Source organism: Eleginops maclovinus, chromosome 7 (genome assembly GCF_036324505.1).
Source record: "Eleginops maclovinus isolate JMC-PN-2008 ecotype Puerto Natales chromosome 7, JC_Emac_rtc_rv5, whole genome shotgun sequence".
In the NCBI taxonomy this organism is placed as follows: Eukaryota; Metazoa; Chordata; class Actinopteri; order Perciformes; family Eleginopidae; genus Eleginops; species Eleginops maclovinus.
This window is the reverse complement of record NC_086355.1, coordinates 5,650,362-5,677,363: the sequence shown is the minus strand read 5'-3', so window position 1 is coordinate 5,677,363 and position 27,002 is coordinate 5,650,362. Positions and strand designations below refer to the sequence as shown.

The window sequence follows — 27,002 nt, the reverse complement described above, 5'->3', positions numbered from 1 at the left end:
TGTGTGTGTGTGTGTGTTTGTGTGTTTTCTCACCAGACAGGAAGTTGTTCTGAGCATCCAGCACCTCCTGGATGTGTCGGACCCAGATCTGTTTGATGTCGACGTTGGCGGCCTGCAGGGTGCAACGCTCCGACGAGCCGCGGCACGACAAGACGAACTTACAGGGATCATTATCGCTGCTGTCCTCCAGACCCAGGAAGGATATCTGAAGGGGGAAAAAAGACGAAGCATTTAGATTTCTTTGTTTTATGCACATTGCAAATTAAGCTGAGCTACTATCAATTACTCATTACTTCGTTTTTTGGGATTAAGTGGAGACTAAATCTCACCCTTCATGAAGGGAAATACCACTTTAAGAACTCTAAAAAGTGGATTTAATCTTGAGATAGTCTTAGAAATTGCATCCTTAATGTAAACCCCCAGAAACAGCCCCCCATATTGTGCCTACTTTGATGCTCTTCTTGAACTGGTATCCGGGCGTGGATGATCCTTTCCTGAGCAGCTCACTGAAGATGACGATTTGCTCGAAGAGGAAAACTCGTCGTTCTTTGGAGCGCGACAGGACGCCGGCATCCTGCTCTGTCACGAAGAAGGTTTCTTGCTGCAGCAGCTTGCCCTGACAGGTCAGTTTACCCTGCAGAGGAAATGGATTAGTCAACATATTTAATTCATAGCTCACTGGTCCTTGTACAGAGCTGTTATTAAAACGGGGAGTGAACATACCTCGTAACCCTGCAGACGACCCAGATTCATCATGTCATTACACAGTTTAGGGACCTGAGACATGAAATCTACGGCTTTCTGTAAGAACGTCATTTAAATCATTGGTTAGGTTCATTTCAGGTGTTTTTCCTCTTAGGATGGAGAATGAATGGAATGGAGACATAGACTGATATCAATTTAACATCTAAAATGTATGGATTCAGGCAAGGAAGTAAATGCAGGTGCAAATACTGTGATGTGATTGTTTAAACTTTGATATTCAGGCACTTTAAATTAAGTGATTTTACCTTTATTTGTTCGCAGTCAACGCCTGCCTTGGAGCTGTACTTCAGGAAGTCCTGAAGAGAAACATGACCACATCTTTAACACTCTGTACATACAGTTCACTACACAATACATCACTGTACCTTCGATGTCACACGGGCACTTATCTACCTAAAATGAGTTGCCTCTTACAGACTCAAGAAAAATAACTCCTCTTACCTTCAGCAGCAGCTGGTATTTGGTGATTCTCTGGATTGGTTTGATAAGGAAGTCACTGATGGATAACCTGCACTGGATGTCCTGCTGGAGTCCCTGCAAGACAAACAACAACAACCTCAGAAGGCTTCTTGATCCTCTATTTGTCTAAATAGTGTTTCTCTATATTAATGTAGTCTGGAAAATATCAAATACGAAGATAAAATAACGTAAAAAATACTCTTAAACTCATCCATCAATGAAAGACATAATAAGAGAGCAGGTGGAAGTTTCAACGTAGATTTTGGATGCATTTTTTTTTTCTTCTTCTTTTTCAATATGTAAAAATAAACAGAACAAAGCAACTTATAGAAAAACTCCAAAAACATCACTTACTTCGAAAAACGTGTCATATTCTGCCACGATGTACTCTGACTTCGGCTTATTCTGACAGTAAATCACGTACATGTGGAGCCTTCTCTCCTGTAACACACAGACACACAATGTTCTTCAGTCAGCAGATCACACAGGTCAAAACATTTTAATATTATAAAGTCATCATCATCTTCATCATCATCATCACACACGGCTCCACTCACATGTTTGATGAAGAGCTCAGAAAGGAGCTCATGGTCGTCCAGACATTTCTCCACCTCCCCTACGAAAAAGCTGATGGAGACAGAAGAGGACATATTAGCGATCACACAAACAGGACCACAGACCCCGACCTGGGTCCAGTTCCTGCTTTTGAACCCCGGTGCTGAACTTACTCTCTGTGCCAGTCGTAGATCTGGTGGATGTTTCCGAAGACGATTTTGTCTTTTCCTTTCATGTCATCGGGAGTGCCTTTCTCCTCGATCCTCTTCATGAAGCCCTGCAGGGTCACAGGAGGTCAACACGTTCAGGTGAGACGCTTAACTCTCCTCAGTTCGAAAAGACTAACTAACATCTGAACACTTGAGGAATATTTGACACTATCAAAGATTTAAAAATCCTAATCAGAAACAGAATCAGGATTCTTAGCGGGAGCTGAAGACATAAAATGAATTTGCTTTGGTGTATATGGTGCATAGATAAAACACAATAAGATGAATCAAGTTGGAAAGAAAAGGAAACAAATATATTACTAATTTAAAAACTATTATAAAATAACAAATACTAAAAAAGAAATACACATTTACTAAAATTGAAAATAAAAAAGATGACAATTTACTCAAAAAAAGTCGAGTATGTCATTAATTAAATTGGTAGAACTGTGCACAAAATAAATGACCATAAAGAAAGCTACATGAAGGGATACCATTGACTTTACAGGAAGGGTCAGGGTGATAGGGGGCCGCAGGATATTCTGAGCCACAAAAGGTGTGTACGTGCTGTTGTCTCACCTCCACTACGATGCCCAGGTCCTTGACGTAGTCCTTCTCCGTCTGAATCAGCTCGTTCAGGACGAACCTGGTCAGAAAAAAGGCAACGCACTGTAACATCCGCGGAGGAAATGATATCACTGTCAACAAGGACTTCTGGCTCCACTGGTTGTTGTGGGTAAATATGTAGTAGTTCTTGAATTAGAAGCAGTTATGGGGGCAGTAAATATGATATTCTACTGTACTCACATCCGTCCTCTCATAGCTTTGGCTCTCTGCTCCAGCTCAGGGTTTCGCGGCTGCACCGGAGTGGTTTGCTCCGTTGGAGACAGAGAAGAGAAGTCGGGGTACGTTCCTTTATCCAGAGTCTGAAGAGAGGAAGAGGAGATCAGTGGTTAGAGATGAATCCATTTCACTTTTCATAATTATTTGCTACAGATTCAGGAAAGCTTCATTAAGCCTTTTTCATTTAAAGAGACTTGAGGGAAAACTCTAAGTGTGAACCAACTTCAGAACAGTGAGACAGATTCATGGCAGCAGAGGGCAGCAGGAGCTTGGAGTTTCGCAGCTGAGAGCAAACACATGGGGTGTTGTGAAAACTCCAATGTCTGCTTTTCCTAATTACAAACCAAGTGGAAATACACGATCCAAAATCCGCAGCAAATCTCAGCAACGATTTTTGAGGGGAGAGTGATTTCTCTACGGCCTGAAAACACGGCAGCGGATTGCCTTGCATTGCATTATTTCAACCTGTGAAGCAAAGTGTTTCACACAAGAGGATAAGACCGTACTGTATATGTTGGCAAATGAGACGCAACTGCTGCAGCTCTTGCTTGTGGAGGTTGGTTCAATAAGAGGCTGATATTGAATTTCTTATTGAATTAAAATAAACATAATTCAACCCAAGTTCAATGTTGACCTTAACATTACCTGCGCTGGTCAGAAATGTGTTTTGTCAAACAATACAGGTGAGAGTAACATATTCTTCCCACTTCCCCTGTAATCATTCTAAATGTGGTTTTGCATAACTTTTTGATAACAACCGTCATATTTGACTGCGTAAATGCATGAGTATAAACACAGACACGTTCAAGCTTATAACACAAACTACTAAAATGACGAACACCAACTGTATCACAAAAACATAGATACACTAAAATACAACACACAAGTACAGTATGCAGTTCATGCATGATTTTTGTTATTACACAAATTCCGTATTGAATTCATTTGCTGAAAAGAGTACACACAGATCCATACATGATGTGTTCGCTTCATTGAGACAGCAGGTACTTCAGTCCATACGACGGGTCTGCACATGCGATTTTGATTTGTGCCCATTTACAAAGAAAGTCGATGTATTTTTCTGCACATGTGTAGGATCCATACATGCACTTACTCATACACACTCACCATCTTGGTTTTAACCAGTTTTTCTATGGCGCTAACCAGCTCTGCAGCGCTGGGCACATCAGAGGACGACTGAAGAGATGTTAGCAAGGATGAAGACTGAGAGAGGAAGAGGATGATCAAAACCAAGAGCATGTTAGACAGATTGGAAGTAAAGGAGAGAAGGCAGGAAGCGGAAGAAAGGATGTAGAGTTAAAGCAAGAAAAGAAAAGGATGAAATTGAGGCAAAAGACAGAAAAGCTGTTAGTTAGGAAAGGAGAGCAGCAGGTGGAAACAATGCACGGTTTATACAGAGACTGAGAGAAGTCACAAGGTCATGTTTTTGTTGAATCATGGGTAATATAAACCGCTTTGATGAGTTAAAGAGTAAAGGTATGAAAAATAGACCACAAATGTGATATTCTATTATAAAAAATAAAATAAAATAGAAAAAAAACCTGAAAAAGTTTTCATTAAATAAAATAAAAATGAATTAAAAGCTTTAATGGAAATAAAATAACACTAAAGAATAATCTGGGTAACAACGTGTTAATTCAAACATTCTCAGTACAAAGTTTTGACAGATTTTAGAGAAGAAGTTGTTTTTAAATGTTCAGATAAATTGAATAAATTCTTTAAGAAAAGGCATGTGAAACCTGTCCTCTCTCACCTTGTCTTCCTGGTCCTTGATGATCTCCATGCGGGGGGGCAGGTCGGTGTCGTCCTGCTCCTCTTCACCGCCGCTCTGCATCCCAGAGGTCGGCTTAGAGAGGATGTTAGCGTTGTTACCGCGGTATCTCTGAGGGACACAAACACAACCCAGAGTCAGCCAGAGCCTCGTTATCACAAACACACTTTCATGACCACAATTATGTTTCATCAAATATCACTTTATCGTTGTGAGGCTTCGTTAAAAGCATCCAAATATTCAGGATGCATTTTCTTAATGTAAAATGTCAAAGGCTATTGTGTGAAGAAGAGTCATTTCCTGTGACTGTAACTCTCGCGCACACAAAAAACTGCTTTTATAGAAGCTATTGCAAATCAACTCTCCAACGTTACTTGTCCTTTATGCTACTGTTCCTTTTCAGTTACATGTCTTTAATGATGTGAAATGCGTTTACATCATTCTCATGCATCATTCTTGTCTGCCAAAAAGCTTATCGAGAAGAAATGAAAACAGCAACTGTCAGGACCATAGATTGCTAAATTATATAAATAAAGTGGGAGAGCATATACACATTAACATGATTTAATTTGAAGGGGTTTTAATATGACAACATCAAGAGTTGTATGACAAATAATATTCAAAGAAATCAGATCCCTGAGGTTTTATATTGCCAGTAATCAGGGAGTCATTCTGGAGTTTGATCATGAGTCTGTGTGTGGGAGTAGAGTGCCCTCACACACAGAAAGAGGAACAAGGTGGTTTACTGTCTATTACGTAAATGCAGATTATATTAATACATCTCTCCGTGACATTTTCTCTAAGGCCACGAGGAGCAATTTAACTGACCTTTTAACTAAACACCTAATATACTGGAACAGATAGCCAGTCATTAAACAGGGTTTGATAATGCATATCTTTTTCAGTAGATCACAGGCTCAACATGTAGCATATCTAATCAGCATGCTAGGTGTTTTATATGGAATAATGTTTGACCACATGAGCCTTTTTCTGCTGAGTCTGCATAATAAATTCAAGGATCATTTATGGCCTTACAACTGTTCAGAGTGCTCCAAAACAAACAAATAACAACAGGTTATTCATTAAAAGGGGCCCTATTATGCTCTTTGGGGTTTCCCCTTTCTTGTAGTGTGTTATATAGGTGTGTGTGCATGTTAATGGTATGCAAAGGCTAAAATTCCAAAGTTTCTCTCCCACACACTCCCCCCTACCTAAATCACTTCCATCGGACTCTTTGTGTAGATCTGAGACATAGTGACATCATTATGCAACCCCGCTTTTCTATTGGCTAGCGCTCCAACACATTGTACATGATAGGGGTGGGATAAAATAAAGTACTTTTTAACATGTAAGCATGCAAACATGTCACAGTAGTCAACCTGAAGATGAGCATCATAGGGCCCGTTAGTCCAAAGCACTTAAATAAAAAGGTAATAATGAAGATGCATGTGCATGCGCATACAACTGGATGAAATGGACTTGGATTATACAGCAGAAGTTGTGCGAGGGATGTAAAAAAAAAAGGAGGAAGTTTTAATATATTTTTATGGTGTTAATTGCAGGTCCCATTTACTTCCAATTATCAAGAGTTTCCTCTATTATTGAATCCTCCTTTCATACGAAAACATGCAAGAGTTCCAATGTAAAGGCGGTAGGTCATTGGTACACAAGTTCATTTGTGGTTAAAGTATTCCTCTAAGCTCTAAAAATGTCAGCAGGTTTGTGCAACACCACACTTTAAAACCACAGCTGATGAAAGACGCTTTTGTTGGATCTCCCCGCTCACCTCATCGATGATGTCGTCCTGCAGTGAGGGGTCAGGCTGTCCCATGTCGATACTCTTCCTGCTCTCCTCTCTTCCTGGTCCTGTCAATCAAACATTTCCTTACTCAAACACATGCAGTACATTTGTAAACAAAAATGTTTCCTGTTGGTGTGTTTTCCTAAAAGAACTGATGTTGAAAATGCATTTTCAGCCAACAATATCACACTTTTAACATAAATGCAATGCTGTGACACAAATCCAAATACTGAATAACAAAGCAGGAATTCAAAGATGTTAAGGAGGACCTCTACTTGCAACAGTATTAGCAGGCTGGTTGTTACAGTGTGCTAAAATACATTTAAACCAAAAGCTACATGGAGGGCGAAACATCTGAAAGAAGAATTTGTGGTTTGCTTTGAAATGTGGCAGTTTATGGCTGAATTCACTATATTTAGCCTCAGTGAAGATTCATTATTCAGCGCTTGCAAACAACCTTTCTACAGATATATTTACCTTGTCATAAGTAGCGAGAAATATGTTATTATACTCATACATTATGTGGTTTTGTCTTACCAGTCTTCTTCTGTTTGTTGTTGGGCAGTTTCTTGACGGAGCTGCCGTGGCTGAGGCGTCGGACAGGACTGGTGAGCCACTTCCTCAGAGTGTTTCCGGAGCGCTTGGGACCGGGAGAGCTGGAGTGAACCGAGGTGAGCGAGGGCTGCGGCTGGAGGTTCGCCACAGACTCTGTCTTTCCATCAGAGCTGCTAACGGGATAGTTTTCTGAAAGAAATCAAATAAAGTTTTAGATTGAATCAGGCGAAAACATTCCTTACATATTGAATATCATCAATTAAAAACACAACTGATTTGGATTGTTCTCTTCCAACCTCGCTTCCATTACATTTCCCTTGTTCCTTGCATAGTAATAAAATACACAACAGCTCTTCACGCAGCTAAATAAAGAAACTTGAGGACTTTATTTTGTCCTGCTACAGTTATTGCTTTGTTGTCACTCAAACTGAGGTCAGTCTCTGGGTGTTTGGCATTTAGAGTCATGTTAAATCAGCTGACAGGATCATCACGTTCACACAGTCTCAACATTATCGATCATTCATCAAATTACTGAAATCCATCAGATTTCACCCTGTCAGTTACTTCAATAAATCAGAGGTTCTCTATGGTGTGTGTGTGTGTGTGTGTGTGTGTGTGTGTGTGTGTGTGTGTGTGTGTGTGTGTGTGTGTGTGTGTGTGTGTGTTTACAGTGAATGAGCTCTCTGCGGGAGGCGGCTGGACTTCGCTGATTGTCACCGTCTGCATCTACACACTGCTCAAGTTCCTACAGGGAGGAGGGGCAGGTGTGTGTAAATATGAGTGTGTGTTTACGAAATGAAATATGTTTATGTCTTTCAGAAGCGTAAGGTTTTTTTCCTCTTCAATTTTTCTTCTTCTCTTAATACAGACAGACTTCTGCAATAAGTCCCCTGTGTGTGTGTGTGTGTGTGTGTGTGTGTGTGTGTGTGTGTGTGTGTGTGTGTGTGTTAGGGCCATTAATATAAGTTTAGGGACATACATTTAACTGTTTTAACTAAATTGATTTTGCTTAAAGATCAGAAGCAAGCAGGAAATGATTAATATCATGTAGGTGTGACATGTTGATAGTTTCACTGATCGCATATTTAAGATACAATGTAGGGGCATAGTTTGAAGCACCTTAACCAGTTTAGCCAGATGTCATCCTACAGTTTGGAGAAAAATAAACTGCGGTGTGAATCCGCTGCAAAACCTGAGATATCCAAACAGAACTGAGTGTGTGAGAAAGTGTAGTCATGTGTCATCAGTGCGGTGGATCAGCTGCACTCACACACAGCTGGGAGCGAAGTGCTGGCTGCTGTGGTGTGTGGAGTATATCAGTGTGTTATTCAGACAGGAAGTTAAATGTCGAGGGTCATCGGTATCTCCTGAAGTGTTTTACTGTAATATCTATGATTCAGAAGTCTTTTTGTCGACCTTATTTGCTGTCCTATACTTCGTGTCATGTCTTCCCCCTCCCCTGCATATCTGACTGCTTTTAATCTCAAGTTGTTGAGCTGTAAAAGGCTAAAAAACATGTGATACTCTGTCGATTCTGCAACAGTGTTATTCCAGTGGTGATCCTAAAAAAAAAAAATCCAGTGAAATTGAAGGTCCTTGGAATAAAAAAAATGTAATTCACTTTTACTTCCTTGAATTATTGTAAGCAGAGCAGGTCAAATTTCAACAGAGCAACAATTTGCAAAGAGACGTGTGTGTGTGTGTGTGTGTGTGTGTGTGTGTGTGTGTGTGTACGCCTTTGGCTACTTTTTACCAACTGGTTGGTTTCCAAACCACAACTCATTTTAATGATTGCACCTTCACTTTTCTGAACTTCACACAAAAAGTATTTATATTGAAAAGGAAGCTGGAAAATTTCACGTAATACATTAAATTAATTGCCATGTTTAAAATAGACATTTGTCCCACACTTTTGTCGGACAGGGACTTTCTCTAAAGTATGCAGCAGGTTAATGAGTCTGTTTTATCTGCTGTTTAAGCTATTATCTGATGCTTAGCACTGCGGCACAGATAACAATTCTCTGTTCAACACCACAGTCAAGGTCACACAGTGCTACTAAAGGTGGCTCAGTTTCTGTTACACAGACTCGGTAGAACAAACAACACACTACAGGGAGGAGAAATTAAATAAACTGTAGTATTACTGAATACAGTGTGTGCAGTGCTTATATTTTTGATTGACCTAAATCCAGCTTCAATCATGCTCTTGAAGCCAATGTGCAAGAGACCAACTGCACAGTACATCTGGAGACGTTAAAGGCCCTGCACAGTATATAATGATGCATATAACAAAGACACACAAACACACACATTTGTGAGTATTTTCCTTTGTTTGACCAGCATTCATTTTTTGGTGTTTATGTTCACTTGATGCTAACAATTTAGACAAACACAAATTCCCCTTGACTGGTTTTGACAGTCAGTCACATGATCTCCACAGCCTTCTCAAAGAATGCCGGCCGTCCTGATACCATAGAGATGCATGCTGATATTTGAAATGTCCATAAAAGAAACAAACAGCCATTAATAAGCTACCATTCAGATCGGACGTTCAGACAGTCTTCTCTATGAGAGTGACTCAGCATTTGATCATTTACAGTAAACACATAACCTTATCACAGAGCACATTGGTGCATATTTTACTGAGCATACGGCTGAATCATTTCACACCCACATTCCTGTCGTCAGGTCATGTTAGGTCTGCTCTACAGCTGCACACTTAACTATTTTGACAATGGAGACTAATTTCTCCTGCATTACTGGTAGAATATGCTTTATTGAAACTCAAATATGGAGATTTCCTGCTTCTCTTTTTTACGTCATATTAAAAATGAACATTTAAGGGGTTTCAACCGACAAAACAAGACATTTAAATACATCACCAGGATGAACATGTTTCAGTTTGACATTTTGACAAATAACAAATGAATCTATAAAGTTATCTGCAGATAAAGCGATGAAAACAATAGGAAGTTGCAGCCGTAACCTGAATCCAAGGTGTATTACACATTTACTACACTTGGTCTGGATTGAAACATAAAACAGTCTGATTGCATAGACTCTTTTATTGCAATTAGCCACACACCGGGACTTCTCCTTATTATCCCCTTCATTCTCTCTCTCCTTCCCTGTCGTCACTCTGTCCCATTCGTCCCGTTTCACTGGTCCCTCCCTGAAGTGCTTTTGAGCAAACGCAGCCATGTGTTCTTAAGAGAGGGAAGCATGTCATAGGTCACCTGTGTGTGTGTGTGTGTGTGTGTGTGTGTGTGTGTGTGTGTGTGTGTGTGTGTGTGTGTGTGTGTGTGTTTTCAGCTGAACCAATGTCACTCATTGAGGGGCCTTAACAGCTGGCTGACGACAGAAACTCATTACAGACTCCAGTGCACACACACTCTTACACACACACCTGACTGATAAGAAATCACTGCTTGAACTTCTTCAGAGAAAAAGTGACGCAGCAGGACCTCAGTGTGCTGCCGTCAGCTGGTTGTATTCACCACAACAACCGGGATCAGATGTTTAAATGGAAAGCACAATAAAATGAGCTAAAAGCGTGAAAACAACAACTCTTCTCATAAAGTCCACCCGAATTTAAGAGCTTTCACCCCATCTTGCAGCCTTCCTCGGTTCATGGGGAAGCTCAGTTGTCGCTGTGATGATTAATTAGGTGAGACCTCGGTTATGTGAAGTATGTGATATGTCCTTAATGGCCAACAACACACATTCCTTTACATTTCATCATCAGTTGTCATGAAGAAACAACAGTTTCAGCTGATGATTCATCTCCATAAAAGACTTTCCACACACATGATCTCAGGGGAGGACACCAAGAAAGGGAAATATTTTAGCCTGCTGTACTGGGACAACAAAAATCTGACATGACGGCCTTTGTGACAGGAAGTCTCGAGGCGTTGGTTGCCACCTCAATAACTCCAGACAATGTAAGGATCCATCATTGTTGATGTGGACTTCCAGGTTTTCTTTTCATCTTGTATCTGTTCCTGGTACAGCACGCCCACACCAACAAAACCATTTTTCTGACACGGGAAACTTCAAAGCTAGACAAACCCTTTCTACAGCAAGGTTAATTTACAAACCAAAGTGAGGTTTCTATTCAGGAATAAATTACAATTTGTCCTCATTAACTAAGATCCCTAGACAGAGTGACTACAGTGTTCATAGTAAGAACTGCAGTTTTAGTTATACTGAACACTGTGTGCAGAGTACAGCAGTGTCACACTGACGGCCAAAGTCAGGTGAGACCAAACAAGGAGGCTTTTGTTTAGCGGCCGACAGAAAGACAGACTGTCTACTGTTAAAATCCCCATCACTCACTATCTTTAATCTCACACACACACAGACAAACACACACACATCTGACGTCCAGTCTGCAGTCCAAACCAGCAGTCTGAATGCAACAGAACAGAGGTTTTGTCTTGCACGCTCTCTCTCTCTCTCTCTCTCACACACACACACACTCAGTTTCATTCTGTAATTACACACACACATTTTGTCTATGAATGGCTCTATTGACAAGGAAGTATTGAAACTCGACACAAACACACATAGACACTCACACCCACACACAAAAAGCCAGGTAATAACTAAAAATGTCCATGTAGTTACAACAACTTTCCCCATGTGCACCGAATGGCATCTGTGGAATTAACTTAATCTGAAGAATGCACACAACATGAAATGCAAAGAATACTTTAGGTAAAAACAGAGTGTGGAAAGTACAAACACGGTCGTTTTTATTACCGGATCACGCCTGCTCTGCACTCGTCATTCTTTTATGCCAATGTCCGGAAGTGGCAGTAATCTGGGAAGATGACATTCCTCCCATACCTCTCTCTGTTACATCCCCTCCTGTGCCTTGCATATTTGGCACAACACACGCAAACAGATTGACGGATAAGTATTGTCGTATTAATGATAGGATAATATGTTAAGTGCTTATTTACTGCAGCAACGTGTAAAAAAAAGACATGCACACTTCTTCAATTCTCTTCTTCATTTCCTACATTGTTTTAGATGCCGTAATGCGACTTAAAGAAGATGCATAACGATATATCCTCGAAAGAAATGTAATTATATCGTATCTTATGCAAACAGAAATGTTATTAAGACTTCCTGAGACTTTGAAGCAAGAGAGATTTGCGTGCAGTGAGGATACAAACATCTGATTATAGATAACATGTAGAGATGTACGATACCACACCCCAACACACACACACCACAAACACACACACAACCACACAAACACACATATGCTCACTGATCAAAGGAAGCTATTGAGAGAGAGAAAGAAGCTGTATCGAGTCTTCAAGGCAGCAGCATTACGAGACTTTACAATAATAAGAAGAGGTTACAAAAAGGTTTCTCTGCCTGGTATCAAAACACCCACACTGTATTCCGGATGCTTCTCTCACACTGCCTCTATCACATTGAGTTTATGCTACTTTATTTGGCAAGTATTCAACGGTTTAAACAACTGCAGAAGTACAATAAGAAATAGAGGGTCTACCTTTTAACTCAAATGCAAAAAAGCAACAACAGAGACATTGCCATCTCTAATTGCCTATACCTTCGACACTTCGAACATCCATAATCAAACAGGACAATTACTATATGTTCCCCCTCTTATAGGAAACATAATTCTATAATCAGCCTGAAGTTGTGTAGTTCACCTCTTAGTAAATCAATATTTTGTAGATGTAATATCTAAAGGAATATATAGCATGGTTTTGTTAGAAATTGTTGAGCTTTGACTATCTCTATGCAATCACTCAAGTGGTACAGGACATTTGAATATATTCAATATTATCCCAAATTAAAGTTTTACATGCAAGGTGACTCATTCAAAGTCAACCCTGTTCTTCAACGTTACTGTAGAGATCCTTTTCTCTTTGTCGAATTTAACCTGGCTCTCAGCTTGAGGACTGGAGGGAAAGAGATATGTAATCCTTCCCGTAAGAAAAGATACTTTGTGACGATAGGCTGAAAGAAATGCCTCTCTCTGGCAACTTTGAGACATTATGGGAAATACTCGGAAACTGGAAATGTAAGATGTCATCGACAAGCTCACAATTCAACATTCTACAAAACATTTCTGGAGGGAAACGTACTTCCAGATGAATCTCTTTTTGAGGCACAATGATGCTTTTAGGGGTTTTCCCTTTACTGTAGTGCTTTATATACGTCTGAATATGAGCATTATAGGGATCCTTCAAAAACCCAAACAAAAAGCGCATTAACAGGATAATAATAATAATACATTTTATTTGAAGGCACCTTTCTCAGCACTCAAGGACCCCGTACATGATACACACACAAAGACAATAAAAGGAATCAACAATGCAAGTAAAAAATAAAACAATAGATGGTGACAGAGGAATTGATATCAAGTGGAATAAGCAGTTTTGAACAGATGTGTTTTGAGCTGTGTTTTGAAATGGGGGAATGAATCCATGTTTCTGAGTTGGAGTGGTAATGAGTTCCAGAGACGGGGAGCATAGTGGCTGAATGCTCTGCTCCCCATGGTGATGAGACGGGCGGAGGGGACAGACAGGTGTATGGAGGAAGACGATCTGAGGGAGCAGGAGGGAGTGGGAACATGGAGGAGGTCGGACAGATATGGGGGGGCGAGGTTGTGGATGGCTTTGAATGTTAACAGGAGGACTTTGAATTGAATACGGATAGAGTGGATTTGGTGCCGATGAGGAGAACCTAGGTTTTGTTACTGTTTAGCTTAAGGAGGTTTTGAGTGAACCAGGTTTTTATTTCGGAGATGCAATCGGTGAGGGAGGTGGGCGGGAGAGTGGACGAGGGTTTAGTGGTGAGGTAGAGCTGGTGTCATCAGCATAGCAGTGGAATTGAATGTTGAATTTGCGGAGGATATTGCCGAGGGGAAGGAGGTAGATGATGAAGAGGAGGGGCCCCAGGACAGAGCCGTGGGGCACACCTGAAGTGACGGCAGAGGGGATGGATTTAAAGGATATTAGATATAAGACTAAAGTCTAGTTATTGGGAGACACATGTATTCCTCGTAAGTATTCCTCTTACTCTACTGCAGCACTTATTACTGTAATCTCTCACACTGACCAGACTTTCCTATGTAATGGGAAATTTGCAAGTTTTGTTTCTAAAATATAAACTGAGGTGCTGGTCAAAACACAAGTCATGAGTCTGAGCCACAGCTGATGAAGCAGTAAACGTCTCGGTCCATTATCTCCGCTGTGAAACTGTGTGTGTGAGGGTATGTGTGTGCGTCAGAGAGTCAGAGTAGTTTCCTGCCCATCCACAGGATTAATGGGTAATGGATGCGACGTAGGACCACTTTACATCCCAGTTAATCACTCCACCACTGAGTATGTGATAGAGGATTAAGTGCGTCTGTGTGTGTGTGTGTGTGTGTGTGTGTGTGTGTGTGTGTGTGTGTGTGTGTGTGTGTGTGTGTGTCTTCGTGTAAAGAAGGCCATGCAGTATCATCATAAACAACAACAACTTACCATCTCTGAGTCTGAATGCTGCTCAGTGCCTTCAGTACCATGGTGAATTATTGTTGTTACACCTCATATGCATGGTGATGCATTCTGTAATAGACATGTTATAGAAACCAGTAAACCTTGCTGAGCTTCAAGGGATTAATCCTTAATTAATTAAAGAACTGAAAGCAGAAGCTCCTCTCGCCCTGATCCCAAGGGATGAAACTGGTAGCGCTCCCAAACTTTGAGACAGTTACTCATTAGATTTGAGGATATATTAATCACCTTGGACTGATTCTGCAATCATTAAAATAAATGTAACCAGTTCAGCTTCATGCAACTCCGTACAGCATGAAGCTCAGAGGTTCTGGAGACAAAGTCCACCGCCTGTCCACACACAGCGCTGAGTTAACCTTTAGCTAAACAGAGCGGCATGCTAAACTGCACAGACACACACGCCATTCATAGGATCTTAAAAAAGGTACAGTGCATGGATAACCATAGTTCATTAGCATTCATTTCAGCTCAGGGTTAAAACAAAATACCACGTCTTTAGTGCGCTGTGTAAACTTGAGTCATGCCAGAGAGCTGGTCAACACAATAAAAAACACTTCAAAGACTCGGTCGATTTCAGAGCGTTCATTGGTTAAAAGATGCTTACTGTTATTGGGGTTGCCTGACCTTAAAGAGAAGTTTGAATTGAACTGCGTTGACAATGTTCTTACAGCATGAGGTATCTTTTAGAAACGTTTTTGATAAAGGTAATAAAGAGTCCTAGTGTCCCTCCATGATAGAGACAAAGCTGTCTGATGGGGACAAATAATAAAGCTGATCCTGCTCCGGTGTTTAAGTTAGACTCCAGTAACAAATGATCAATTATAAAGCCTATCTCAAGGGGAAGGTCCCTCACCTGCCTCCAGGAGGATGCTCATTAGGTAAGCATAACAATCAAACAACCAAAGCTTTGTTTTTTCTGCAGAGAATAGTCTCCCTGCTGAAAGACTAACACCACACATTACTTATTTGCTATAAACAATCCCTTCGACAAAAAGATACCACTGCCCCAAACTCAAATTAACCTTACAGTCCCAGTTCAGGCATAAAGTTAATCTGAATTACATCATTTGTTTTTTTCATTTCAAGGTTTACTGTTATATATAGCAATAAATGTCATTAATACAGACCCTTGATCTGCAAATATGTCAGGATGGAAAGTCAGGAACTGGTTTGACTCTGGTTTGAATACATGGTGATTCATAATTTTGACATTAGTCATGTAATTCAGTGTCTAAATGAACAGGTTTATCCAGTCATTAATCAGCGGGCAACTGTAAATAAAACACAACAGAAACCACTGTGACTGTTTGAATGGACAGACAGTGATTGGGAAATTCAGTTAATTATACTAAAGCCACTCCAGTGCAAAAAGTGCCAAAATCCCTGTCAAAACCTGCCACACTGCCAAACACATGTGGAAAAACACACAAACACACACGCCCTGTTCAGCAGATGACTGAATATCAGGCAAACCGATTACACAATCCAACATCTGACTCTCTGTATAGACAAAGAGAGAAACTGTCCTCTTCTCTATAATGCCTCTCTCTCTCTCTGTCCCTCTCTTTCTATATCTGTCTGTCTGACACATAACTTCCTGTTTGACAATTCATTTTAATTTCAAATTCGTTTCCAGTAGCGCCATCACAGAAAATAATGACAGGAATTTCTGTGTCTTTCTGTTTATTGGTTTGTCCAAACCTCCATCACTCACACACACACACACACACAAGGTGTGGAGAATGCTGGCAGTCTGAAACCTGTCCTCTGCTTCATTCCTTTACACAGACATACACCCTACAAATGTGTAAAGCATGCAACACACACACACACACACACACACACACACACACACACACACACACACACACACACACACACACACACACACACACACACACACACACACACACACACACACACACACACACACACACACACACACACACACACACACACACACACACACACACACACACACACACACACACACACACACACACACACACACACACACACACACTGTCCCACCTGTGCCATTGTAGCAGCAGTAGCAGCAGCGCGCGAGGATCCATCTACAGCAAGACCGACCTCGCTTCATCCTCCCTCACACATATCCTACACTGACACACCTCTCACTCACTCTCTCACACACATAGAAACTCTCTAGGCGCTGGATCAACCTGTTAACCAGACTGTCTCACTGAGAGTGTAGGAACACCAAGAGCTTGAAGTCCACACTGCTGACATCCACCACAGAGAGGGAGAGAGAGAGTGAGGGAGGAGGAGCCTACAACACACACATATACTTGTCTTTCTTCTTCAGACATAGTTGTTGAGTTTCTCTCCCTCCCTCCCTGTCTCCCTCCCCTACACACTTCACTTCTCCGGAACATAAGTCAGTGTTAATTAGTGTGCATGGCTACTTTCTCAATTGTGGAGAGCAGGTTCCAACAGTGTGTGTGTGTGTGTGTGTGTGTGTGTGTGTGTGTGTGTGTGTGTGTGTGTGTGTGTGTGTGTGTGTGTGTAAGCCCAGATATAAACTATAAAACATTGCCTGCTTCATGTATCTGTGTATCTGATGCTAAATGCTAATTCGCCATAAGTCCATCAAACAGCAGATCTCTGTTGAGTCAACGAGCTGCCTTTGCTCTATGCAAATACGGCGGATATTAATAGAGGTATAATGCACACTAAATATTTGTTGAGCAAGCATTAACACGGTTAGACAGCAGTTTGTTGTTCAATGCATAACTAGATTTTGAACAAAATATTTGTTTTAAAGGCAGCTTTAATCAATATTTTAACATGAATTATTACTTTAAAAAGGGGAAAGTGCTGTGTGCTGTAATAAACTCTATGAAATTAACTGTTTTGGCTGACTCAAAAGCTCAATTTTTGATCTTTACACAAAGCTTTTTTAAGGGGAAAAGATCACATCAAACACCAAACAAGAGTGACAAGTTGGTGAACACAGTGGAGAATCTAGTCGCTAATTATCCAAATATATGTCGCTCAACAGTCGGTAGAGACAGACCTAAAAGTAAATATTGGACATTATCTAAAGCCAGATCCATCCTGCTGACATAGGGATCAAACCAGTGAGCTACTCGTTACAAGCCCCTCTAGCTTCTAAGCTATCTAATAGCTAACCACAGTGAGCGTGACGGACACTCACTTGCTTTTTACTTGTGTAACAAACCCAAAATCCCCATCATCAATCTCAATGTTCTTGAAGAACATCCAATAAGTTGTAAATAACAAGACATTAGATTGTGAATCATTTATTGCCTCCTCACATCATATTATATCCTGTTGGTATGAAATATAACGATGATAACCTGGTGACTGTATTTATCTCCCCTAAGGGTTTTGTTTTTGTTGCTCTTTTTCCCCCCGAGCCTTTTCCCCCTGCGCCATAAGGGGAAGAATCTAAGGTGAACACATATTAGTAAACGTGAGACGAAACCTGTCTACTGGTTCATTAGCAGAAGAGCATGTTGCAGTAATGCTTATAATCGTTTTTGTAATAGAGGTGAACACAATTTACCATCCCTCCCTCTGTATGCATCCTCACACGTCACCCTCACAGCATTACAGTATGCACTGCAGCAGGTAAGATAACACACAGGCACTTAGCCCAGATAAAGTGCTTCCAGCAGCTCTGTTTCCCTGCAGTGTCCCATTTTATACACTTCATCTGATGTCATGCAGCAGGACTTAATAATAAACTACTGCAACACTGACTTCACAATAGTGAGTCAAAAGTGCATCAAGAAGCTCTTTATGACAACTTAAATCTCCTAAAATAAGGGATAAACTACGTGTAGTATTACTCATCGATATTAACTTTTATGAATGAAATGATGAGGGAGTTACAGCTATATATACATATTACTGTGGTTCACTCTGTTAGGGTGATTATAAAACTCCATTGTGAATGATTTTATTTATGTTAAATTAAGAGCTTCACAGTCCTTCAGAGAGGACAAGGAGACCTACTTTACACAGCAGTCACAAGACCCAAAACACCACCCCACCCCCCCACACACGCACAAGCAAGGGCCGACCAGAGGGAAGACGCTAGAGCTCTGAAGAAGTCCAGTAGTTTACATCCCGTCCATTTAATTAGCTTTTTCTCTTCTGGGTTAATTAACAGTTGGACTCGTTCAGTAACAAACAGAGGAGAGTTAATTAAATTTCCAAACAGCCTCCAGACTTTTCCATGTGAAGGAAGCAGATGGAGGCTCTGCCTGATTCTGCAGCACAACAATCAAACAATTATGCGAGGTGATCATACTGGGAGGGGGGAGCATTCACTGTAATACTGCTGACAATAAAGTGGGTCTTTGTGGGGACATACTGTATTTTTCTAAATGTGATCAAGCTCTTGCTACACAACTTGTTTCATTTATGCACATCAAATTATAGTGAAAACTGATAACATTTCCCTAAAATAATATGAAAGCTATTTGAGGAAGCTTGCAGAGCGTGGTGTCACAAATAATGCAAGACACCGAGTCCTGGTCTTTAGTGTTTTCAAGATTGCATTGCTATTAGTTTTTGAAATGACTGGTGCAGCTGCGTCCTGTAAGGATAGAAAAAGTACAGCACAGTGTTTGATATATGTGCAAGGTTTATATCCTCCAGCGTCCCTTGAAAGTTATACTATATTTTTGCAACTGAGGTTTTTGGATTGTCTCTGCTCCTCCATTGACACCCAGATCTCTAACACTCCTGCGAACACTCTGCGCTAAAAGGAAGAAGCACAGTATCTATTTTCGATCTTTTCTCTATTTTTTACAGGATGTGTTGAGATGATCTGTTGTAGTTAAGGTAAAGTTCAAGTTAGTTGTGGTTAAGTTTAAGTTCAAATAAGTTCAAACTGTTTACATTTGATTATAATACATTATACAGCAAGGTCATAGGAACATCTAATATCTAATTGAGGAAAAAGGTCCAGACATCGATCGTCTTTTTTGAGATTATCAAACCAGATGTGAGTCTCTGGGCGACAGCTGTTGATGGCCCAATAAATTAGCTAACTCAATGTGTTGGCCTTCTTAAAAAACTGGCAAACACACACAAGACATTCACCAAGGACACCGCAGTTTGTGTCCAGTGTTTTTTTTTTCTCGCATTACAGTATGCAACCTCAATCTTTTTCCTAAACCTTACCAAGTAGTTTTGCTTGAATTCACGAAATTACTGGACTCTATGAAGCTGAGCGAACCACTATCCAGTGTCTTATAAACTGATAAGGTGTCTTGAATAAGCACTGTACGCATTAGTTTTTTATCTGCAATAAGAACAGCTTTGGAATAGTCACTAAGCAAATTATTAACCACATTTTGTTTTGTTTGAGGGTTAAATTTAGGAGCTTAATTAGCATATCCTTTCAGAACAAAACAATCCTAATGTCCCACTTTTGCCCTTAGACGTGTGTGTCTCCAACATGTGTGTGTGTGTGTGCATTTCCCTGAGTAGCTGATTCAGTAATCTAATTTGCATCTCTTCACAGAAACACAAAACATCAATTTCATGACGAGGACCTAAAGCACAGCGTGGCTGCAGCAGGCAAATCAGCTGATCTCACACTGTTTGGAGATCTTTGTGTGTGTGTGTGTGTGTGTGTGTGTGTGTGTGTGTGTGTGTGTGTGTGTGTGTGTGTGTGTGTGTCTAGGGTGAAGAAGAGGAATCACCCTCACATACAAACTTCCTTCCTCATGGTTATAACACAAAACAAAACTGATAACTGGGTTACAGGAAGGAAAACTCTACCAGGAAAGTGTGTGTGTGTTTGCATGTGTGTGGGTGGGAGGGTTGGTAGGGTTAGTTTGTCAAAAGTTTGGTATTCAGAAAGTCCTGATAAGATGGGAGGAATGGGAGTATCAGTGTGTGCGATTAGCTATCGTTGTTTTTTGTGCTTTCGTCTCCATTGTTATAAACAACATGAGACTGACTCTGCTCAGGAAAACACTGCAGCAGCAGCATCAGTTCCTCCTTATTCATCCTCATGTGATCCCCAGACACCATCAGTACGATCTGCTGTGTAAAGCCTTGATAGGTCTGGGATAGATCAGATGTAAAAAGTAGCTACAGCTCTTTCTGTAGGACAGAATAGGAACAGTGTGTATGTAAAGGCGATAACTGTAGTCCTACAATGAAATGTCTTCCGTCCCTACAAACAACAAAGCCACATTTAGTTTTCCAGTACATTTCTAAAACATCCATCTAAAAATAAAAAGGCAGAATTCCTTAAATGGTGCATGGAGAAATCATCCACATGCTCACACACCTACCATTAAATCCACCTAACGGATGGATTTAGAGATCATCTACTTCTATATCTGTTCCTCAGTAAATACCACTGACATGATGACTATTCAACAACAATTGTTTTAAGGACTTCTTCTTCAAGCCGATCTAATGGGGGACTTGTTAGAGCAAGACAGGTTTCATCAACGGTGTAATGCCCTCATCTCACCAATAGAGGTCGATACAGATCATATTACTTGTGATCTGACAAAAGGAATTCAATGTTTCTCCTTCTGTCTGACTAAAGACAAAAGCATGATGAGTAGTTATCATTTTATGTGAGTGGTTGAATTTCACATTTAGGAGTATCAGCTGAACTCCAGGAAACACAACTCCAGACCAACTACCCTAATTTATAACAATAATCTGTCCAATCTGGTCACTTGTAAATTCATTAATTTAGTTATTTGTGAAATTGTGTTTCAAGAGAGGTAAATAAGTGCGTATTGTCACTTTTTTTTTTTCAAGTCTCGGCTTTAGGAACATGCTCATCCTGAACCAGAATAAAAAGGAGCCAAACTAGACAAGTCTAAGTCCTTCTTCCTTGTATATCATTTCAATATTTTAACTCGAAACTTCCCTCTTTTATGCCATCGTTAGAAAACATTTCACCTCTTACAGCAGAGCAATGAAAGGTTATCGTTGTCACGGCACACCACGTCATAAACTCAGATAACGCAGCAGGTGAGGGTAAAGGTCAGAGTTTTTTTGGACTTCAGGTTTGACCTTCCTACCTTTCCCCGAGCCGAAGAAACAGTCCATCTCCACGCTGGAGCGTGAGTGGGACACACAGAGCGTGGAGCTGGGAACCAGTCCCTCCTGAGGGGGGCTGCGTTCAGTGGTTCTCACCAAACACCAACCGGGCCGCTCACTCGGCCGCTCCAACAGCTCCACCGTCTGGCCTGCAGAGAGAGCAACAGAGAGATGTTTAACGGAGAATCAGAATACTTCAGTCACGGAAACCATAAAAAGAAAATGAATAAAGATATTTATAATAAACACAAAAACTTAAAATAAAAACGTGCATTAAAAACATTAAAAAATATAGGAAGTTAAAACAAAGGTTCAACAAAAATATAAAATTAAATAATAAAACAAATATTGAAATAAGTTTAGTTAAAATGTGCATATTGTAGTGCAGTTTTACAAATGTGCATTATACAATTTATACAGTGGTGTTTAATTATTAATAAAGATTAATGATGTAAATCAAATAATTGCAAGAATGGAGTGATCAACACAAACTGAAACACATAAACCCAAACTAAACCAAATAAACTCCTTTAAATTTCAGCAGGAGTAAATCAACACAATCTTCCTTTCAATAATTGAATGTTAATTACTAAACCAAACAGTGAATGAACAGGCAGATCCAGACTGAAATGTGTGAACAGAAGAGGGAGTTTTCTCTCACCGGTGCTGACAGACATCTCCGTGCTGCATCCTGCTGTGAAGTCCTGAAGGACCACCGTCAGCTCACAGCCTCCAGAGAGCTGCAAACACAGAGGAGACATTAGGGTTAAACAATGCAACTCTTAATACATGAAAAGTGTAACAGTTATTTAAAACGACTGCCTGTGTGCATGTGAGGCCAAATATCAATCTTTTTTAATCCAGCCTTATTTTATATTTTTGAAATCCACCTGATGGTCAACAAACAGAGGCTCAATCCATCAGTGTTTGCACAATTAAAACTGAATATTTCAGACTGAAAAAGCAGATTTTAAATATCTCAGAAGAACCGGATGAACCAGCAACATGTGGACATAAACTGTTTTAACAAAAACTGTGGACAGTGCACACAGGAAGAGCAGAGCATCAGTGAGTTTGGAAACCAGCCATGGATAAAAGATCGGTGTGTTTTTTTTCACACACTGTAATGCCACAAAGTCTTCAGCGTTATGTCAACATCAACTACTATCTGACCTTTAGGACTAAGCTCTAATCTGTGGGATGAGTACTGCTGCTGTTTAGCCCTGGATTACATTTATAAGTATACATATCCACACCAAGTTTCAGATGTGTTGAATGTCAAATATGTTCTCTCCACACAGAGTGGTAAAACTTCATTGGGGGAATGTCTGTGTGAGCAATACTCATAAAATGCACCATCCTTTAAAACCCCTGTACACTTGCCATGTTACTTTTATTTATTATGTGTGAATACAAAAAACAAGCAACCATATTACTACACCCATTCACACTACACAACTCATTCTAGGAGCTGTATGTGGAAGTAGTTTGATCTTTAAATGACGTACAGAACTCATACTCAGAGTCTTGGAGGTTTCAGAGTAATCATCTCAAGCAGCAGTTGCAAATATTATCAGCTGGGAAGTTTCCAGAGTTAATGATCGACAGAAAAAGAAACAAACTGAACAGTTTTACTCATAAAATGTGGACAGGAGTGTCTAAATGGCTTCATGAAAACGTCTACTATAAAGAGTTCATTCGCAGTCATACACACACACATCGTTATACTGTAGGTGACGTCACACTGCTGAGGTGTGTTGCCCTTTATTCCTATTAAATTGAAACCTCATATGAGCCACAACACAATAAAATTAAACAATAAAGCAGCACACAGGGACTCGAGTTAGAAAGTATAACAGATCAAATTCAGCAGAATTCACTGAACTGTCGCAGAGGTAATGTGTGTCTTAAACAAACAGCTCACTGATAAAGCTTCTGGCACCTGTGTACTGTAGACACACCATCAGCTGATGGCTGCAGGGCTGGATGTACCGTACTGTGAAGTGTATTAACCACCACAGCCAGACATAACAGCACACCACCTCAATCTGTCACGTCTTATTTTGGTTGAACTTTACTGACCGCTTGCTCGCCCACAGACAAACTGGAAACACGTGAAACTGAGCTGCTGTTTTGTCTTAAACCACACCTCGCTATCTTCGGACTTATCAGAAAAGCTGCACCTGCACTTCAATCATATCCCGTTCACAGCAGGTGCACTTTAGGACAAAAGTGATGAGTGTTAGCCGATGTTAATATGAAGATGGCGGATGTCTGACATGATCCTATAAAATATATAAATAAAGTCAGTCTTACTAGTTGCTATAGTATAGAAGCTAGTCAATTAGCACTATTGTTAAGGGAACTCTACTTTGTTACTCTTCCTGATGTTTATTCCCCCTTTTCTCCCCTTCTGTGGGAGTATTATCTCCATCTGAGTCTAAAGCAAAGAGGGTGTCATAAGCTGTACCGATTATAAAACCCCTTGAGGCAAATTAGTGATTGATATAAGTCTGTATAAATAAAATTGACCGTCCTGACCATTGAATGTGAAATCCATGTATAATGACAGAAAAGCGGTTTCAGGATGCACATTGTGATCGCATCTTCTCCCCCGTCTGCGCTACTGTAATTGTCTAGGTAAATGTCAGGGGGAGAGTCTTTGCCAAGCTAAATATCTCCTAGCAACAAGGACCCCTGTTTCTATATAAGGTGGAGGTGAGGTTATACCTGACAGATGGCCACACACACACACACACACACACACACACGTCACTTATTCTGCCTGATCAGACCTCCACTCAGGTAGAAGGCAGCGCTATACTGGGTGTCATGACGTCACCAAACTTCATGCACTAATAATAATTGAGTCCGCTCCATTTGGTGGTGTCAGGATGCCACTGGTAGAAACAAGGGTGCGAAAATCTATTTAGGTGGAGTGCAGGTTTCATAGCAGGGAAACAGGTTTGGCATTAATGCTAGCAGTTAATCAAACAACAGCAAGTAGCTGAGACTCCATCGTTATCTTTTCCAAGTGATCAACCAGTTACCGGGTTATTTTGCATGTGAATAAACAGCCTAACTAGACATTTTAATTTGCTAAATCAAGTAAAATAAACTTTGTCTGTAGGATATCTTGACCCTCAGTGATCTCCTTAAACATTTTAACATCCAGATAGACCAATTCATTTATTAACAATGAAGCAAACCAAGCGAAAAAGTGTACAAATTGAAGCCCACAAGGTTTTCAGCCAGCAGTGTGAATAAACCAAATAATAAAACAACCTCTATCCACTGACCGTCATGTGCGTGTTAGTGTGTGTTCTTGGTTGTGTCATAACACCTTATCTGTGCACTGAAAACAAACGTAGTGCATGCAGCAGCTTGTTAGGGTGTTGTGTTAGAGCAGAGGGAGACAAATGCTTCGTCTCTTTCAGCAACAGAACAAACTTGACATCAGAAAAGTGAAGTCATAATCATTATTCAGAGAAAGATAACAAAAAGAATGCTCTCTCTGCGTTTACAGTGATAGAAGGAACAGCGGGGGTGTTGAAAAATGACTCATGGCTTTAATTGGTTGGATTTCGGTCACATTAATTAGAGCAGCGTGACGTCACCGCTCAAGATGTTTTCCAGAAACTCTTGTCTTCATTTCATGGGGTCCTTACTTGATTTATAAGGTGGCACGATCAGATACTTAAAATCAATGAGCAGCCATCTTTTTCTTCTTTTGCAACAGCGTTTTCAAATTAATTCATGCCCCACATTAAAACATTTATGAAATGATAGGAACAGTGGTTAAAGAAAGTGATGGAGTGACATGTTTGATATTAAATAAGACAGTATAATGATAATCTAATACAAGCCTGTGAAGTGGGCTAAGGAGACTACAAGTCTATTGAGAAATCTGCCAATTTTACAGCCATACTGTCTCACGCATACACGCTTCTGTTTGCCAGTGATCGAAAACTGCTGAAGCAAACCAGAGTGAAATTGCATGCTGCTTACATCGAAATATTTTGATAGTAAGGGACCACCAACCCCGTCTACAAGGAATTACCGTAATATGCAATACTTACATTCACTGGCTTTATTATTTTCCAGTGAAAGGCACATGTCCTTATACCACAGCGCCATACTTTAACATTTAAAACTGAGGATCATGTTCTGTCTTAAAGTCAGATTTGACTTGTTTTAAAAAGACCACCAGGACGTTTCCCCTCAACTTAAAGTGTTTTGAATCACCCAAACATGGCCATGAAAACACATGCTTTACTTGTCATAAGCAAATATTAGAAGGATAAGCCATGAAAAAGTAACATATACATTTTGTGAGATAATTAAGAAACATAATCAAGACAGATTTAGCTCAAGCCAGAGTTACACATATACAAAAGCCGGATAAAAATCCATAGAAATGCCTCTGTTCACGATCCTTCCTTATATCAATAACAAATGACAAAACCTTCAGTCTTTAGGCTCATCATACTTTGTTCTGCACAATAAATACCTATATTTTAAGGTCTGTAAACACACTTATCTAATACAAGAGATGCAAAATATAAAAAGGGGTTCCTGTGTTACAGAGGGAATAAAATACAGGTACAAAAACAGTCTGATGGCAGAACTGAACGCAGCATCCTGGAGAGGAACTCATGGAAAACCACCTCCTGTCCCGAGTGTGAACAGTGGGTACTTCTATGTCAGGCAAACTTCTCTCAGTGTGTCTTCATTCATGGGTTAAGAATGGAGTCTCACATACTAGCATAGTTATTTTCTATACAGACACAAGGTTTTGTTGTTCTCATTGTTTGGTGGACAGGGTCTCTTCCTTAGGCCCCTGCAGGTATTCATTTCTACACAAAAATGGCAATTTTTTTCCAGTACTTATTAGCAAATGCTGATGCCTTGTGTTCAAAGCCCCTTGGATGCCTTTCAGTTATAACCACATAAAGTTCGAGTCAATGTGATTCTGCAGAACTGGATGTCCTGCTTAATGTTGTATATAACAACTCTACGAGAACAAACCATCATGGAAGGAAAGCATTCCAAGCGGAGCAAAAGGAGTATTGTTGCATAGATTACAGAAAGCTGCAGTGTTTGTGCACACACACACATGACTGCACACATGAAGATGCTCATTATGTGACAGGGTTGCATTCTGATCATACGTTAGTCTCTGATGCTAAAGTGATGGTTATAATGAGTTTAGAAGAAAGGCTATCACGTTCTGTTTTATGTGAGCGCAACACAGAAACCAGTCCAGCATCTTATTGGTGGAAAATAAAGTGACAACGGTAGAGACGTCTACTCCTGCTCGGCTGAAAATGAAACACTGCACAGTAACCAGCCTGACCAATATGGCTTCCTGTTGCTCTAAAACAGCAGAAATTACGAAACAAAACACA

At 40.3% G+C, this 27,002-nt stretch overlaps 1 protein-coding gene across 1 annotated transcript in view; it reads right to left on the bottom strand.

The window, feature by feature from the left end:
* Positions 1-27,002, bottom strand: part of LOC134866835 (kalirin-like) — a 101,560-nt gene that overhangs the window by 3,046 nt on the left and 71,512 nt on the right. Inside the window, 15 exon segments of the mRNA XM_063887000.1 lie at positions 34-205; positions 449-634; positions 724-801; positions 1,011-1,061; positions 1,207-1,299; positions 1,579-1,665; positions 1,782-1,851; positions 1,953-2,056; positions 2,568-2,634; positions 2,796-2,914; positions 4,606-4,734; positions 6,410-6,489; positions 6,962-7,168; positions 21,576-21,743; positions 22,256-22,334. Coding sequence (XP_063743070.1) covers positions 34-205; positions 449-634; positions 724-801; positions 1,011-1,061; positions 1,207-1,299; positions 1,579-1,665; positions 1,782-1,851; positions 1,953-2,056; positions 2,568-2,634; positions 2,796-2,914; positions 4,606-4,734; positions 6,410-6,489; positions 6,962-7,168; positions 21,576-21,743; positions 22,256-22,334 — 1,690 coding nt within the window.